Source organism: Amphiura filiformis, chromosome 11 (assembly GCF_039555335.1).
Source record: "Amphiura filiformis chromosome 11, Afil_fr2py, whole genome shotgun sequence".
NCBI lineage: Eukaryota > Metazoa > Echinodermata > Ophiuroidea > Amphilepidida > Amphiuridae > Amphiura > Amphiura filiformis.
The window spans coordinates 36191000-36208848 of record NC_092638.1 but is presented as its reverse complement, the minus strand read 5'-3'; the positions used below and the strand labels follow the sequence as shown (position 1 = coordinate 36208848).

Sequence of the window (17849 nt, the reverse complement as noted above, 5' to 3'; positions counted from 1 at the left end):
CGAAACAATTTTGTTTAGCTGCAGCATCCCTTCAGTATCTCCCAGGAGGTGCTGGACAAACTGTAAGTACAGTGCGCACGTCCGTCCCGGTTTCCTCTTCCCATGTGGTGGAATATAAAGGGGATATTCTTTCACAGGCTCGTCGTCTTCAAGACGAAGTATATGGCCGAGAAATTTGAGTTGATGAATCTTGACCCCACTGGGAAGCATACCCAGGACCTTAGGGTTGTGAGACCTGTAATAGTGGATTTCAAAAACATTTACCATGCATCGTACATGTAAGTCCTTAAACCCATTGTATGTCCAAACACATTGTAACTATCTGTAAGAGCTATGATGGGTGAAGGATTACTGATGGGTTATACAAAGCTTACAATCAACTCCTGTACCTTGACCACCCCCAGTGTAAATCATTTAATTTTTCATTTTTTCATATTTACTCATAATTTTGAAGGGAAAGCATCAATTTTTCAACAATATACTTAAAATTGATCACTTATTCTTAATCTTGATTTACTTAAGCAGCAGCATTATCAATTTCCATGTCAAAGGTTAATGTCAAAGGTCAACTTCATTTACACAGACCCTCGTTTTACTTCAGTACTATCTATCTTTTCATGCTCTTGGTTTTTCTGCCAGTTTGCTTGTTTTTCCTTTCCCCTTGATTTTCTGTATTCTAGAATTTAGATTAACATCCCACCTAATATTTTTGCTGCCTTCATTTTACTCACCGCAAAAAAGTCTAACTATCCTCTATCAGTATTACCCATATGAAAGGTCAATGGGCTATTCCAGTTGAAATCCCTATACCCCCTATGAAAGACATGACCTCAATTCCACACAGGGAGTCTAAATTTCAAATGGAGTTTACCAAAATGGGTGACTCCATTTAAAATCTACACACCCTATGTGGGAGATTAACAACCTTTCTTCCATATGGGGGTGTATGGATTCTAACTGGAAGAGCCTCAGTACACAGCCCCAATCCTCACCTGCCAGTGATATCTGTGTTTTCAATCTCTCGTTCCTGTCTTAGCTGCTCTGCCATATCTACTAGTATCAGGTCTCTGAGTCTTCCAATGGCTAGGTTATCATTGCCTTCTGTCAGTAAGCGATTCACAAGTGCATTCTGCTGGGCTTGGTTGGGATACAGCACTACCAAACCAGCACTAATGATAACAAAGATAAAGAGAAGCTATAAGTTGAACACCAATGCTAACTTCAGGTAAAGTTACAGGGCTGCCAAAAATTTTCAGCTAATTTTGCACTGCACTTGAGACACAAACCAACAAATATCCACCCAAAATGTAACTTGTCAGAAATTTTAGAGGGCATTTTGAGACAAAATTTGTCAAAATTTTTTCATAAAGCTTGTTGTTTTGTAGCAAAATTTGCTGGAAAGGGGCGTAATTTAAATTTTTTCCGCTCAAGCTACGAAGTTGTTCAAAAGTTGCGGTGGCCAGTCGTGGGATGATAGTTCAAAGTTGCCCAACAGGGCTACCAAATCACTACTCTAATTTACATTGCACTTACTATTCAAAAATTGAATGGACATCTTACACAGAGGGCCAAAAGGGGTACTTGTATAATGGCTTACCTGATTGCATAGCATGCCTCCCTCTGAAGCCCCTCACTTCTAAGGCCTTCAGGTACATCCACCAAAACCTGCCACATCAATGAACTGGAAGAGGACAAAATTGTAAAATAATATTTCTTCATTTTATTGAAACCTCAATAATGATTATATGTTGATCAAAATAACACATATTATGGGGTATCATACTATGGATGTTAATTAGTTGTTAAAATCAGCTGATCTCATAAATGCAGCCCCAAATTGATTAACTTTCTTCTGTGCTGCAGTGGTACAGCTCACTTCTGATATAAATTATTTTAAAATATTAGTGGAAACATAGTCAAGTCCAATATTTTAAAACTCATAACGACACCAATAAATATTGGTTGCCAGACATCCAATTTTATGATTATTATATTTCGGATTGAATATTTTCACTCACTCAGATTCATCAAAACATAATACTGAAGAATGAGTCCACAATGTCTGATGCACTTGTGTCTTACTGTGACCTTGTGACAGGATCACAGGCTGAATGTTCTAAAACTACATCACACAAAAACAAATGCGGTCAAAAGGTTAAGTTAGCCGCAACTGTGCAAAATCAGTTCCCCATATTCTGGGAGAAATCGGACACAAAATTTGCCCAATGGTTTCCGAGTCGTTAACCTGAATGTTGACAGACTGAGGGTGTCAGTGTAGCCTGTACTCATTTTTCTGCTAAGAAACATCCCCACCCACATTGAGTCTCTTCATACGCTTACCCAACACGTGCTGCTAGGTCTGCCTCCTTCTGACTGAAGCTGTGAGACTTGAAGATCACCTGAAATAATACAAAATAAATATATGACCCATGAAAAATTGAATTTTACACTATTTGAAAAAGACTTTTTACAATGGCCGATCGATCACGTAAAAGAACCATGTCACGCCTGTGCCACGCGATGCTACACAGATTGATCGGCGAATGAGGTGCTGATGTGATGATGACTTGATTTGATTCGCCAATCAAATCCCGACCTCATGTTTATGCTATACATGGCGCCAAATCGGGCAGTGCGAAAGATCTTTGCAAATATGTGTAGTGCTGTTTGATGTAATACCTGGGTACTTCACCTGAGTAAGGTGTCTTTTTTGGGGGGTAATTAGTCTTTCTCTATGAAAACATGCATAATGTTAGTGATGTCCAAACCAAATTTGGAAGAAATAAGTCTACGTCCGTGCCTGAAACCTGAAAGCTTATAGTCTCAACAGGACCGTGACTAGTTTTATTTATTTTATTTTAATTCATGACCAGGAAAAAAATACCAAAACCTCCATTGCTGTTGTACATCATGCCTAGAAAAAAATAAGGAATCAAGGAATCATTTTCCAGGGAAATTTCCTTCATGTACAACTGCATGGAATGAACCAAGCACAGAAAAAATTCGTATTGCAGATTTATATAGCTTTATTCTGTAAGCTGCTTAGTTCCTCAATGGAGTCTTTACGCTAGTCTAACTCATGAATATCTTACACCAGGGATACACCTAATTTTGGCACCAAATTACAGCTGAAAATCTGCTGTCACTTTTATCAGTCTCACCTGTAGTACAATCAGCATACACTGTGCAATGCGTTGATCCTCCTCTCTTATGGCTTTATCCAGGATATCACACACTCTGGTCAAGTGGTTCTTATTCACAGCCCGTTGCCTCATCAGCATCTGTGCTAAGGTTGATTGCAATAGGTCGCTATGAACACGATGACAACAGTTACTTCCTATATGGTGCAGTAACTTGTTGACTACCGAGTCTACTGGCATCATCAGATCTGGCAACACAATCAGAATTATCAGGTAGGTTATATAACCAAGGTTCCCGCACCTTAAAGCCTTTAAAATTCAAGGACTTTTCAAGGTCCAAAAGCATGATTTTCAAGGACTTACCAAGTTACCACAACACAAAAATCATGGTGCGGCTCTCCATGCGGCACGTATTAACAAAAGTGACAGCTCCTCTCCACTCCCCAGATTTTGTCAAAATTATACTTTAGGTAAAATTCCAATTTTCAAGGACTTTCAAGGACCTTGTGCAAATTTCCAGGACTTTCAAGGCCTTGAAAAGGTGTTTTCAAATTCAAGGACTTTCAAGGACTCTCAAGGACTGCGGGAACCCTGTATAACTTCAAGAAAGCAAAAGATTGGCTTCAGCCAGACATTGTGTATAAAGATCTGGGTCACATGAACTTGAAAGCACAATGGTTTCTGATGACCTGCACCTGACATTTGAGGACCGTATAAGCTACCTTACACCTCGTCGCTGTAATGACAAGACCATGTATCTCAAAAAAGTGAAATGTTCAGGAGGGTAAAAATGCATTGCTGTCTTGAAATTTTAACACAAATGACTGTTTTCCTTTGTCAAGAAATAATGTTTTGTATGCGCTTTACTACAGTCATGACTGCAATAACTCCAAATACAAAGATAGATACAAAAATGGGTTTTTGCACAATATGTATAACTAGCGGGAGACCCGCGCTTCGCGCGGGTCCCCGCTAGTTGAGTAAACTGGAGCGGTTAGTAAACTGGAGTGATTTATGGTAAACGGTGATGGTAATGATCCTATAATAATTTTATTACCTGGAAATTTTTAGAATTAAGAATTTCCCCTAAAGAACTTATTTGTAAGGTCTTCCCTCAATTCCCCCAGACCCCCATGTTGGAAGTTGCGACCGCACATCATGTGCATGTCACCGTTGGGGGGGCAAGAAATCTTTAGCGAGCTGAAAGGGGGGGCAAGCCGAGAGGGGGGCAAGCGATTTTGGCACACATTCTTGGGGCGCCTTTTAAATAAAACGCTCTAAAAAGGCTTAGGAAAACCGTACGGAAATATGCAAATTTTCAAGCTCGCTGTGCTCGCAACATGTATATAGACCATTAAAAGGTTTGCAAATTGGGATCCCAAAAATTTGGCATGTGCAAGGGGTGGGGGGGGGGGCAAAGATTTTTGGCGGGTCGAGAGGGGGGGGGCAAGCGATTTTGGCGAGCCGAGGGGGGGTAGCGATTTTTGGCGACCAGCTCGGGAAATCCCAGGGGGGCTCATAATTATTGCACAGCCCTTATATTTAGAAGGTGCGACATTTGAAATGTAAAATAATACCGGGTTATATAATGTAATAATAAAAATATTTCCTTGCCCCCGGGCCACCTCTGAAACAAATTTATATATCCCTAATCCCCCCTGCTGTGGGCCCCTCTGAACACTACGATCCTGTCTACAAAACTGTATAAAGGGGCTAAAGGATAGTGTATTATTTGTAAGGTCTTCCCTCAATTCCCCCAGACCCCCATGTTGGAAGTTGCGACCGCACATCATGTGCATGTCACCGTTGGGGGGGGCAAGAAATCTTTAGCGAGCTGAAAGGGGGGCAAGCAATTTTTCGCCAGCCGAGAGGGGGGCAAGCGATTTTGGCACACATTCTTGGGGCGCCTTTTAAATAAAACGCTCTAAAAGGCTTAGGAAAACCGTGCGACGGAAATATGCAAATTTTCAATTTTCGCTGTGCTGCTCATAACATGTATATAGACCATTAAAAGGTTTGCAAATTGGGATCCCAAAAATTTGGCATGTGCAAGGGGTGGGGGGGGGCAAAGATTTTTTATGGTCGAGAGGAGGGGGCAGCGATTTTTGCCGAGCCGAGGGGGGTGGCGATTTTGGCGAGCAGCTCGGAAATCCCCAGGGGGCTCATAATTATTGCACAGCCCTTATATTTAGAAGGTGCGACATTTGAAATGTAAAATAATACCGGGTTATATAATGTAATAATAAAATATTTCCTTGCCCCCGGCCACCTCTGAAACAAATTTATATATCCCTAATCCCTCCTGCTGTGGGCCCCTCTGAACACTACGATCCTGTCTACAAAACTGTATAAAGGGGCTAAAGGATAGTGTATAAATGTAATGTATACAAAATATTTCTCTGGCCTGTTCACTTAAACTTCTTTCCTGCTATAATCAGTGATAATGTTGTAAGGTTGTGCAATAGAACTGATTTATAATATTCCTTGTATAACCTGACCAATGTCCCTTTTTAAGCAACTCTAATTTGACATTCCATAATACTGAAGCAGAACAGGGAATACCACTATGTTTGACATATTATAAACCCCACTACATGTACATACATGTATAACTGTCTGATGTGAGAAGTGATGTTTAGTTTTTGTTACTCTATGTCAATGAACTTTTAACACTCATAAAGTTCCCTGACCTTTGCATTAAACTTAATTAATTAATTGCTTACTCCTAAATTCATAACAAATAAAGTATCCTATATTTTAAGTCATATTAAGCTACAAATGGAAAAAAATGTGTGGAGTTGAATAATAGCGTGCTTTTTATTGGAGAAAAAAGCCAAAAATTTTTACACCTTCCTTTTATTTATATAGATAACATTCCTTTCTACATTGGTTGAAATGTGTAATGACAAAACCTCGTAACTACGTACTATATCTTATCTTATCCTTTATATTAGATCCACGGTTTTGTCATTTCAACCGTGAAAATCAGGTTACTGTGGGTTTATCGTTGCAGATAGACCAACAAGGTTTTGCCAGTATAAAGCCTGGCTTGCTAGCTACAAAATCGCAATTTCACCGAAAAGTGAGATACAAGCTTTTGTCATTACAGCGATGAGTCCTTTTTATTGTAACATAGCGTTGTTGGGCAGGAAAAACCTCTTATGCGTCATTGGCCTCTGAACATGTTGAAGGCAAAAAACCAAGTTAGAGGTGAGCCTGCACTCCATAGTAAAACTTAACCAGTCCACAGCAAGGTGAAAAACCACGTCTCTATCTACAGTTGAATTGTGCTGTCCATGATTGCTGTAACTTGCTGGTGGTTACATGTGTGTCAGAGTATGTGTGGAGTAGGGTGTGAGGGTAGGTATTGGCTTGTTTTCACCGACAAAAATGGACCCACCTGTGACATTTCACTCTTAAAGCGTAGACCCACAGCAACCGTGGACGTCCATGGTCATAAGAGAGCGACAGAGGGTGCTACACACTGTAATAATACATATGGGTATAGGTCCCCCATATTAGTAGATGCAATACCAGGTCCATGGTTTGGTGGTTACAAATCATATCTTACTATAAAAGTCCACCCTTTCAATAATGAAATGTCAGTGCGTAGAGGTCTGGTAACTACACATGCGGCTCATAGAGTCCATTTTTGTCGGTGAAGATATGTAGGGGTGTGTGTGGGGGTGTATGTATTCACATTGCTTACCATTTGGTACCCCTTCAAGAGCCGGTACTGTTCCTAATTGTTGACATACATGATGTGGCGCCCTCAAGCCTGGATTGTGCCACTGATCTACCCAATCGTTGGAGCAGGTCCAAATGAGATTATTGATCACATCGTAACATATACCTGCATGAAAATACCGTAATCAACACATTCATTTGGTAATCTGTTGTTTCACTCTACTAACACACAATGAATAGGAATTACACAGCAACTAGTCAACCTTCTCTTTTCTGTGTTTTGCCAAGATGTTTTCAGGATAGAAAAAGTTTGTCCGTATAAGCCCTTTCGCAATTACAACTGCACATGTGCAGAAACAAAAGTTGCCAAATAAAATTAGAGATAAATACGAGGAGGCTACTGTACATTTCCAATGCGGTGAACTGTGCCGTTTGCATAAAAACAGCTTGTGCTGGAATTTTGCCATTATTTTGTCTTTATTTCTTCATGATACATTGTATTTGATTAAATATATTGATATCATGAAGATATAAAGATAAAATAATCAGCAAAATTCCAGTACAAGATGTTTTTATGCAAACGGCACAGTTCACCTACATTGGAAATGTACAGTAGCCTCGATTTATCTCCAATTTTTCCCCATAATGCATTGCAAGTATGCCGAAATCTGGAATTGCGAACCGGCTTATTGTGTAAAAGAAAATTCTTCCAACAAGTTTTAGATCAACTTCGCAAACATTTCTCTAGAGATTAAGCGGTACTTTTCATGGTATTACTTTTTCATGCTACAACAATGTCAAATTTTTTGACACATCTTCTACATGTATGTAGCTAATTTTAAGTGTCAGAGATGTCAGTCAGTGTTGCCAAAAAATCCTGAAATGGCAAAAAATTTCCTGAAATGTACTTTGCCCATACATTTGTACAGGATCATCTGAGTAAAATTTCCTGATATCAGGAAATTTCCTGAAGACTGGCAACACTGACGTGTTCTATATAGACATACACACTATAAACTAAACAGTCCAGTCAGTTTTTAGGGACCGTTGATGCCTACAAGCATGCAAACTTTTTGAAGGCGATTTCAAAGCATACAAATCAAACACTGCCATTGACTCACCTAAGCCTACAACTTGAGACCCTCTGGCTACAGAACAAGTAGGGGCGTCAATAAAGTCTATCCTATTTGCAAATGATCCGTCTCTAATACTGAAGCACAGGTTGGTCCCAAGAGCTGTAAGAAAACAAAGCAATCAACTTATTAAAGTGGATATTCATACAAGAGTGCGACTAATGAGAACTACCTGCCAATTGGCCAAAATGAATATTGTGTCCAATTTTGAACCAATCAATGAGGGTATTAATAAGATCATCTGCAAATGCAAGTTTGAGCGTAAATAGTTTAAAGCCTAGTCATAATTGGCAATTGAAATGAGCATTTCACGTTATCAACCATTCAGAAATGCTGTTAGATGACCAGTAGTGTCCAGAAAGTTTAAGTGGATATTCATACAAGGGTAAGATTAAGTGGGTGCCAGGAGCCATTTGGATCCCGGGAATCATAAAATGGCTCCTGATCCTATCATCCAGCCTGCACCAGATGACACTTTTGGCTGAAAGTGATTTACAGACTGTTGATTTCAACACCTTGAAATTATCAAACAGTGCTCACTGGAGTTACCTCCCCTTTGATAACTTAAGTAAGCTTAATTTGATCAGTTTTACTATAAACACTGAACGAAGTGGGTAAAATCTTTTTTAATTTGCTGGGTTTTACCCACATTGAAGACTGCCCTCCTTGTGTACGCCATACAATGTACTTCGAAAAGGCTAATTGAATCACCATAGACTGATGACAGAATAAAGCTCTCCCACATCTCCTACATAGGTGTGTAGATTTCAAATGGACTAACTCATTGAGGCAACCCTATTTATGTATATATTTCAACTAGAGTAGCTTATATCTTAAACAAATTTCTTTTATTCTGGCCTATGTACATACCAGATCCACAGGTTCTGGTCCTGTAGTCAAATCAACGGTATGATTGGAATCAGTCTCAGAATACAGCAAGGCTCTCACCAAGCTGACATCAGCTGAGATGATAATGACAAAAAATCTCTTCAAATATCCCGAAAAACACATGAATAATTGGTGCAAAATATGAATTTTTTAGTGTTTGCTGTTCAAAAACAGACAACTTTTTAACATATTTGTGACTAATTTAGTTTGATCAATAATCTAGTTGGTTTATCGTCATTAAATCAAAACAATAGTTGAAAGCTTTGCTTCGAATAATTGTTTTTACCAACTTATTAATGGGAAGAAATTAACCTGTGCATCTGATATAGTTAAAATATTGAAAATAAAACTTTGAAAATCTAAGGATAGAAAAGAAAAGAAAAGGATTTTACAGACCAAATTACCTTGAAATTTTCCAGCAGATTGTATGTGAGAATGTTTTAAATATAGGATGTAATTAGGTATGTGTAGCCTTATTTGCTGTACACACCTGGACCAATGTTTAGCATCACGTATCATTGCATTCAGTCACAATGATTTATTATGTACACAGCGTAAACAGGTTGTCATTGTGACGTCAATGCCACCATCTTGAGGGTACGGAGTGCCTTGTTGCTAAGATCACCGTGTTGACGCTTGACTGAAGAGGTCGTCTGCGCCTGCGACTTCTGCGTAATCGGGGTGTAATGTCTAACGCATGACATGCAGAACGGCAGTACCCACAAGATGGCGGATCCCCCGGAAAAGGCTGACGGCTCCTATTGGCTAATTCAATCATCCCAATCACAACAACAGATCAGTAATCTAATTGGCAGAGTATGTGCCAAAGCTTCACTAAGAGCCAATGAAGGGTCACGAAAAGCCTGCCTATGTCGCTTATTAGGCCAAGAAAAAAATCCAATTTAGCGCATAGCGCAACGCGTCGGCCGTAAATTTTTTTGCCTCTATGTTCATTTTTTTCAGTATCGTATAGCGATACAATTTCGTCTTTTTTTGCAGTTTGGTTGTTGTTGTTTTTTGTACACATTTCGCCATGATTGTAAAAGAGGCAAAACTATTCATTGTGTGTATATATTACTATGTTTCTGTATTTGAATATCAAAAAATACATAAATATTGTGCCTTGACTGTAAAAAAATATTGCATAGCTCATATTCTTAAAAAAATAACAAAATAAAAAAACCGCATAGCACTTAACTTATTTACGAAATGTGTCTGAGACATACTTTCTTTTTTATTTGGCCTTAACAGGGCGCATACATAAATCAGAGCAAAAGGATCGTTCTTCTCTGGTAGGTAGTGTAGCGCAACCTCTTTAATTGGGCCATCTAAAAATAAAATTCTGTTTTCGGTAACATGCTCTGAAAAAATTGGGGGAAAAAATAAAAAATAAAAAAAATTTATGGACAAATTTTATTTGCACATTCTGAAATTTCACCCCAATTTTACACTTGCATCTAGCCAAAAATGGTATATGACTCGAGTCTCACAAAAGCTCTTCTCATACTTTACAAGTACTGACCAATATAATTTAGCAACTATAATTGAAGATCAAATTAAAAAGACTAGTTTGCATATGACATCCTGTCAACCAGACCAAACATGCTGTACTGTGTAGGTCAGCAACCAATCACACCGCGCCTTCGCCCTGATGTCAGACGCAAACTAGTCTTTTTAATCTGGACTTCAATTATAGGCTTGTATTATTATCCATTACGTGACACGCATCATACTACATATTACCCGAACATGTACACATATTAGAGAGTTGGCGATTTCCAAACATACGTATCATACTCCCAATCGAGAGAATGATTAAGTCCCACTAAAAAAAAAAAAAAAATAGCTAAGGCCTAAATATCAATACCCAGGTCAATACTGTGACATGTTTCTTAGAAACGATAAAAATGTAAAGCAAAAAGTCTTTTCTAGTAAGTATCTATTTATAATGAGAGAGGGAGGCCTATGTGCTGTGTCATAGCATGACATCAGTCAATATGAGACATTAAATATTAAATGCGAGGATCCAGAGGATACATGCCTGAGAAAATATATAATAATTAAAGAAATGGAGCTCCATTTCTTTAATTATTATATATTTCTCTCTAATTCTCTCTAATTATAATTAATTTACATTGGCCGTGCAACATTTACGAGAGAATAAAATCATTACATGTTCAATTCGCCGGCTGATCCGCCATGAGCTGTTATGGCGTGTGGTGGTGAGCCAACGACATGTAATCGTTAGTGCACGCTGGTTCGAATCCGAACGGTTCTGATTTTTTCTCTCCTTTATTATAGCTCCATTTCTTTAAGTATCTATTTAAATTGAACTGTATTATTTAATGGCAGAAAGTTGTGGGGAAAATAAAATAAATGTGATTATCACACAACTTCATATCAGAATTTCGACACAGACGACTATTGAACAAATTTCATTTTTTTCCCCAAGTGGCATAAATTTTTTTTGTGGCACCAAAAAACTCTGGACGGGCGTGTTACCGGAAACATGAACATATTTTATTTTGGCCTTGTTACAGACAGGTTTTATTACATAATTTATATTATCAGAGGATTGATGAGCTGTATCTCACACTGGAAATCTGCTGGTATAAATTTCTAGACAAAACATCTACATTTACAATCAAGAATCACATTTCCCAATATTTTGAGGAAACTTATCTACATGTTCTTCTTCTTACTTCTAATACCAGACATGCCGGGTCCGCCGCCAAAAAGTGAGCGTGCGCTAGAATTTCCCCCACCGCCTGGGGGTGTTATTATCATGATGATGCTGTTGCCATCACTGTAGATGGGGGTCTTGCGTAGTAACTTCAAGGTCAGTCCACAACTTGTAGTTGCTGAAAAAGAGGAAGGGATACATCAAACTAATATCAATGCGGTTCATGGTCAAGAATGATTTCTTTCACAAATTTCGCTGCCACCTTTCCACTAATTGTATTATTTTTTATTTTTGCTTTTAAAAATATTTCTACCTTATTGTTTGTAATAACGCCCCGGGGCGTTGCATTTTTCCAAAAGGGGGATGATTATTGAAGGTGAATTGTTAGTGAAAAAAACTTTCAAAATCTGGTTAAATTTCCTGATGGTGCTCCTGTAGAAAAAAGGGATTTACGGTTATACTAATGGCGACGCCCATGGAAAATATCATTTTCGTGGTAAATACATCAACATTACACCATATTATACCATAATTAGACAATGGAATGGATAGAAGTGTGAGTCATAACAGGTTTTGTCCATGCAATTTACCAATCGTCCCTGACAAGAGTGACTGACTGATGCCAGTTTTAAGCTTACTCACATGATATAGCATGGAATTTTTGTCAATTTTTCACAGAAAAACAAGCAATACAGTATTTAGTACTCCATGGTCGGGGCCAAAGTACTAAATGAAGAGTTCATACTTAATTAAGGCACAGTCAGCAAGGACCCAAATACCCCCAATTTCCTCCCCATAACCGAGCGCGCTATTGCACGTAGTAGTATAGGGAGTCCTAGTTCTCTTGTTTTAATTCTGTGTAGCTAACAGAGAAACATCCACTGTTTTAATGGTAGCCTAACCCTAAGCCTAATCCTTACCCTAAAACTTACACTAATCATAACTCCAAACATTACTCTAACAATTATCTCTTTAGGGGGTGAACTCATACAAGTACTGAAAATTACTATATAAGGGACGGCTTAAAAACTCAACCACCGGTTCAGTCTGGTTGGAGCTGGTTTCTATAACAATGAAGCGCGGCTCAACTGCCATCAACTGGTCGAGTTTTGAAGCCACCTCTAAACAAATTCCTCTACACCTACCAGTTTCTTCTTTATTCTGTTGAGGTACAGAGGCACCAGTCAGTGTAGCCAACGTAGCAGCAGGATTGGCCCTGTAGGTACGTATTCTAGCTAACAGAGGGTCACCCACAGCTTTGAGGGTCTCGTCTTTCCGTGTTAGCGTCTTTTTGTTCTTTCACAGGAATAGCAGTTAGAGCACCATCTTGGTCCTGATGGGTAAAAAATGATACAAATGACAAATAAATCTGATATAATAATAATATTGTGGAATTTGAAATTTATAAATACATACATAAAATCAAACAATCAATAAACATTTCATATCAAATTTCTAGATGATCTGAGTCAGTATCATCACATGCTTGAAAAGGATACCACTGTGCACTGTGCTGCTGGCAGGACTCAGAATCTGATTAATCAATGGCTTCTTGGCAATGATTTTATCCTTCTCTGTAACATTGGTAAGTCTCTATACTAATTCCAGGTTATGGACCTACACAGAAACATGTTTTGCATGAGATAGGAAGAGGGAAAGGTGAAATGAGGAGGGGGCACTTTTTTGTTCTGAGGAAAAGATAGGGGGAAGCACAAGATTTGGGCGGGGGACAAATGCCCCAAACACCCCGTCACATGATAATGCTACTGCCTTTACTGTAAATACCTGGATCTCAAAGATGTCCATGTAGACTGGTTGTCCCTTGCCAGTCCTATCAGCACCACTAAAACACCATACCCAATAGAAATAAGTGCCATCAGTGCAGAGGGTGACTGTCATCCTGTTACCGGTTGCTGTCTGATATTTCTCTGGCATTGCAACAGATCTCTCATTCTATTTGGATGGGAAGGTTAAAGAAAAGCAAAAATCAACATATATGTAGGGTTTTTCTTTTTTACCTGAGGTCGTTTGAGGTCACAGAGTAGTTACAGAATCACTTTACTGTTAAATACAATAGTGAAATGTGCAGCAGTGTCTTAACCCTAGATCCACATGATAAAGAATGGTGAATTCAGAAGCTAGTGCAGGTTTCTTAATTCTTATGGATTTTGCATATCAAAAACAATTGAGAATCCTGAATTAGAACCATGGATTGTATCTTCATTTACATGTAGATAGCCCAGGAAACAGTAGCACAAAGCTGTACATTCATATGGGCTGTTGTCGACAAGGTTGTTGTCGATAATATTGTCAACAAAGCAATTTTTCTAATTGTCGACATGCATGGAACAATTGTCGACAAAAAAAATTGTCACTAGAATATTTGACATGCTTAAAATTGCTATAATTTACCAATTTACCTATTTCATTCGTAAGTGGTGCAGATTATCTTTCCATTACAATCCCAATATTCTGTTGTGTATATGTGGCATATGGTAATATCTCTGTGTTGATGCCTAATGTGATCTCTGAACTTAATATTTTGACTTTACTAAAGCATTGCTTTGTCGTCAACTTGTCAACATCGGGTCTTGAGATTTGATGATTGTCGACAATGAAAGTTCTACTCGACAACATTCATTAACAACCATGCATTCTTGCAAAGCTCAGTAGCACACAGCTGCAACTCCATTATATACACATGGAGTTAAGCCTCTGTGCCACTGAGCCCTCAGTTGTCAAGAGAAAATCATTCATATGGTAGCTAATGGAGATACGTCTGTTTGCCGCTGAGCCAGCTAATATACCCATATGAATTTACCTTAAGTGTACTTGTGTTGACTTCATTGCACAGCAAAGTTCCCTTGGTATCCATCTCCATTGGTCTGTGTACCAGCAAGGTACCTCCATGGGCAACCCAACCCTGGTCCATATCAGAGTTGCGGGAATATACAAAGCCCCTGCAAAAGAATGATGACCCGAACTATAAATGACATGTACAGTTTTGTAAAAGGCTTGTGTGCCTACCACCAGGGAGTGGTGATCCTCAAGACTTTTGAAAGTCTTAAATTATATTACTCACTCCATGGACAGGGTCAAAGTATTAAACATAGCATTCATAATTAATAATATTGGTGCCAAAAATTTAGTTCAATTGCCTCTCTTCCAAGTTTTAGTACTAAAAATTGATAAATTTCCAAAGCTCACTTAATTTCAAACTATGATTAATTCTTGAGCAGTGTGTTCTTGTTTGTTTGTTGAGGTTTGTCCATATTTTTGCTTGTAAAATTGTTTTTAATTTTAACTTTCTTTTGTTGAAGGGGAAGCTATTTCTATCCTCATTGGCTTTGGCCATTTTCATCTTGTCAGTGATTTGTTTGTTTTACCTTATTGTTATATTTTGGTGTTAATTTAAAACCAAACAAAATACATTTAATGCAAAATTACAGTAAAACCAAATTCATCAAACCAGGAAGTAATTTCCTTATAGTGGTTTGTAACTTTTTTTATAGACATGTAGAGGCTCCTAACAGTGGTTTGTAACATTCAACATGATTGTATATCGCAAAAGGCTTTTTTTGGACAGTCTCATGGATGGCTCTAGCATTTTGTAGGCCGTCCAATCTTGTGACAGGCCATTCAAATGACGGCCGGACAGGTCTCTAGCTAAAGCTTTGGTATGATTTGCAGACGAGAAGCACCATGGGTTGTGTACTTACTCAATAAGGTCGTGCGTCATGAATTGGGGTATAGGAAAAGGTGGAGGCGTTACATTTTTTCATTTTATTCGGGACGTTTTGTCCCAGATCTCAAGAATGGAGAGGGGTACTGAGCTAGTTTTAGTCACATTTTGTTGCTAATTTATCTAGCTAAAATTGTGGAAAGTAAAAACTTCACACTGTATATACTTTTTGAGATATTGCAATTCAAACAATGCAGAGTCAGGGGTGGAGGTGCTTACGGTTGAGGTGCCTACGGTTGAGGCATGTGTTAAAGTATAGGGAATATTGATTTTTCATGCCTCCCGAATTTATCTTTTACTGCAACTTTGTAACCCAGCAAGGTATTGAGATGGATTATGTACCATTGTTTTGGTATTGATGTCTAGTTTACAATTTGACCAGTTTTACTCCAAGCTAGGTTAATTTGTTGTAAGTGTGCTGCATTCTGTGTCATGGGTTCTAGGCTTTTCCTATACGTTACTGTGTTAACTATTCATTTATGCTCCGAAATGTTCTGAAGGTCATATTTCTTGAAGGAGTAACTTCACTGCTGTAAAAGTTTACATTTTTTGGATGGAAATTTGATGAGGAATTCAAATATGCCATTGGTTTTTGTGTGAGGCATGGAGGAAAAAAAGTTTTGATTGAAAATGTAATAAAAATCATAAAAATTATCTACGACTTTTGAACACCCTGTATCTCAGTTAGGCAACATAACTCATTATTACAAGTTTGCTTTTTTTGAAAGCCTACAATGTTATTAGCACATCTAAAAAGGTTTTAGCAGAACAGGTGTTTATGTTAGTAAATAAGAGAGGAACAAAATAGTATACTTTTTGAACCAAAATTCAACTTTTCCACCTATATGACATTTGTGGCACCCTGTATATTGACCAATTGTTTGTACGTGTGCATTCCTGGTACTCTAAGCTTTACAGTGATATATAATTTTATAGGGTTTTGATGAAAATTTTGTGAATTAGATCAGTTTAAGTACAAAAACATGTAAATTGTTAAATTTTTTAGTATGTAACGCATTTGGCCCCCAATTCATCGCGCACGACCATAACTCAATAACTTGAGTTGTAACTCAAAGCCATACATTGAAGACATGGCGTAAAGAAGGTCCAGTTACACTTATACTGATGCTTACCTCAATGTACCTTTGAGTCCTGAGCCTACTTTAGCCAAACCTATACCATTGCAACCTGTTGTGTAGAGATAGCATCCATCACATGCAACTGTGCGACCTATGTCAGGATCTAATGCAAAATGGAAATAACACAATTCATATCATGACATAGGCAACCTTAACATTTAAAAATGAACCCTATACACAGGCATGAGAATGATCATCCATGAAAAAAAAAAAAGTTTAAAAAAAACCTGAAAAAGCATGTGAAATGAGGCTAAAAAGGCCAAAAAAGGGCTGAAATTAAAAGAAGTGCGAAAATTTGGACCACAAAAAAGCAGGAAATCCTGCAAAAACAGGGAAAATCTCATGCCTGAATACAGGGGGTGGGGCAAGCAGGTTCAAATTACTTTGAAAAATGTGTGTAGCAATTATTAGCAAAAATATTATTAAGGTGCTATCCTTATGGTATTAGCATATGTTTACATTGTAACAAATTGCTATTCAAGCTATGGGAGCACGCTTTTTAAACTTTTATAAAATTTTCTGCAAAATTAAATTGTATTGGCCAATCTTGGAGAATCCTGGGGGTAGGGGTTAACCAAAGAGGAGGGTGGGTCCCCAGCCCCCCTGGATCCACCCTTGGCACAATACACCTTCTATAACCATTGTACAATGTACCTTTATCTTTCTCTTTATCTTCACCACCTTTTTCAACATCATTTGGTCTCAACATGTCTTCGAAACCCCAGCATACAATATGTTTGCTTCCCAGTAGAGATGATGTACATCCTGGTCCACCTTCTAGTTTGAGTAGCTTATGGACAATATCAGCAACTTGGAGAGAGTAAAGATTACCCTGGAGTCTTTGTAGTAGATGCACTGTATGGATCAGTGTTATGATTGAACCTCTGTGGAAACAATTGAACCAGGTTTATTGTTACTACACTTCTACTTTATTACAATGCCAGAACCCAGCAGTTAGGACATTGAGGGCAAGGGTTGACTCTTCTTACATGGGACCACCAGCTTTACATGTCTCCAAGCCACAAGATGGAGACGCTGTTCATACACTACATATCTACACATGCTATAAAGCAGTGTATTGAGATTTGAGAAGCAATTCTACAAAATGTATATTATTTAAAGTCATATTGTAACATTTGCTTAGTACATGTAGGTGCCCCTGCAGTATTTTTTGTAAATTCTGCTTTTTACACAATTGTAATGTACTAAAAGCAAACTAACATGTATCCTGCAAAAATCAATACTTAAGGGGGTACTACACCCCTGCCCAAATTTGTGTCTATTTTTGCATTTTTCTTAAACATTATAGCGCATTGGGGACAAGTAAGATATGTATGTTATAGGGGCAAGGACTACAACTACTGCACTGTAAATTTTATTTCAGCACAGACAACAGTTGTAGGGTTACAGTCAAAAATGAGGGAAAACCAATATTTG

General features: G+C 38.2%; 1 protein-coding gene across 1 annotated transcript in view; it reads right to left on the bottom strand.

Annotated features, from left to right (window-relative positions):
* The window catches only part of LOC140164796 (probable E3 ubiquitin-protein ligase HECTD4), a 105438-nt gene that overhangs the window by 83868 nt on the left and 3721 nt on the right, over window positions 1-17849 (bottom strand). Inside the window, 13 exon segments of the mRNA XM_072188162.1 lie at window positions 993-1169; window positions 1598-1681; window positions 2341-2399; window positions 3162-3388; window positions 6850-6993; window positions 7949-8062; window positions 11551-11709; window positions 12677-12830; window positions 12832-12864; window positions 13317-13484; window positions 14353-14491; window positions 16407-16515; window positions 17067-17296. Coding sequence (XP_072044263.1) covers window positions 993-1169; window positions 1598-1681; window positions 2341-2399; window positions 3162-3388; window positions 6850-6993; window positions 7949-8062; window positions 11551-11709; window positions 12677-12830; window positions 12832-12864; window positions 13317-13484; window positions 14353-14491; window positions 16407-16515; window positions 17067-17296 — 1797 coding nt within the window.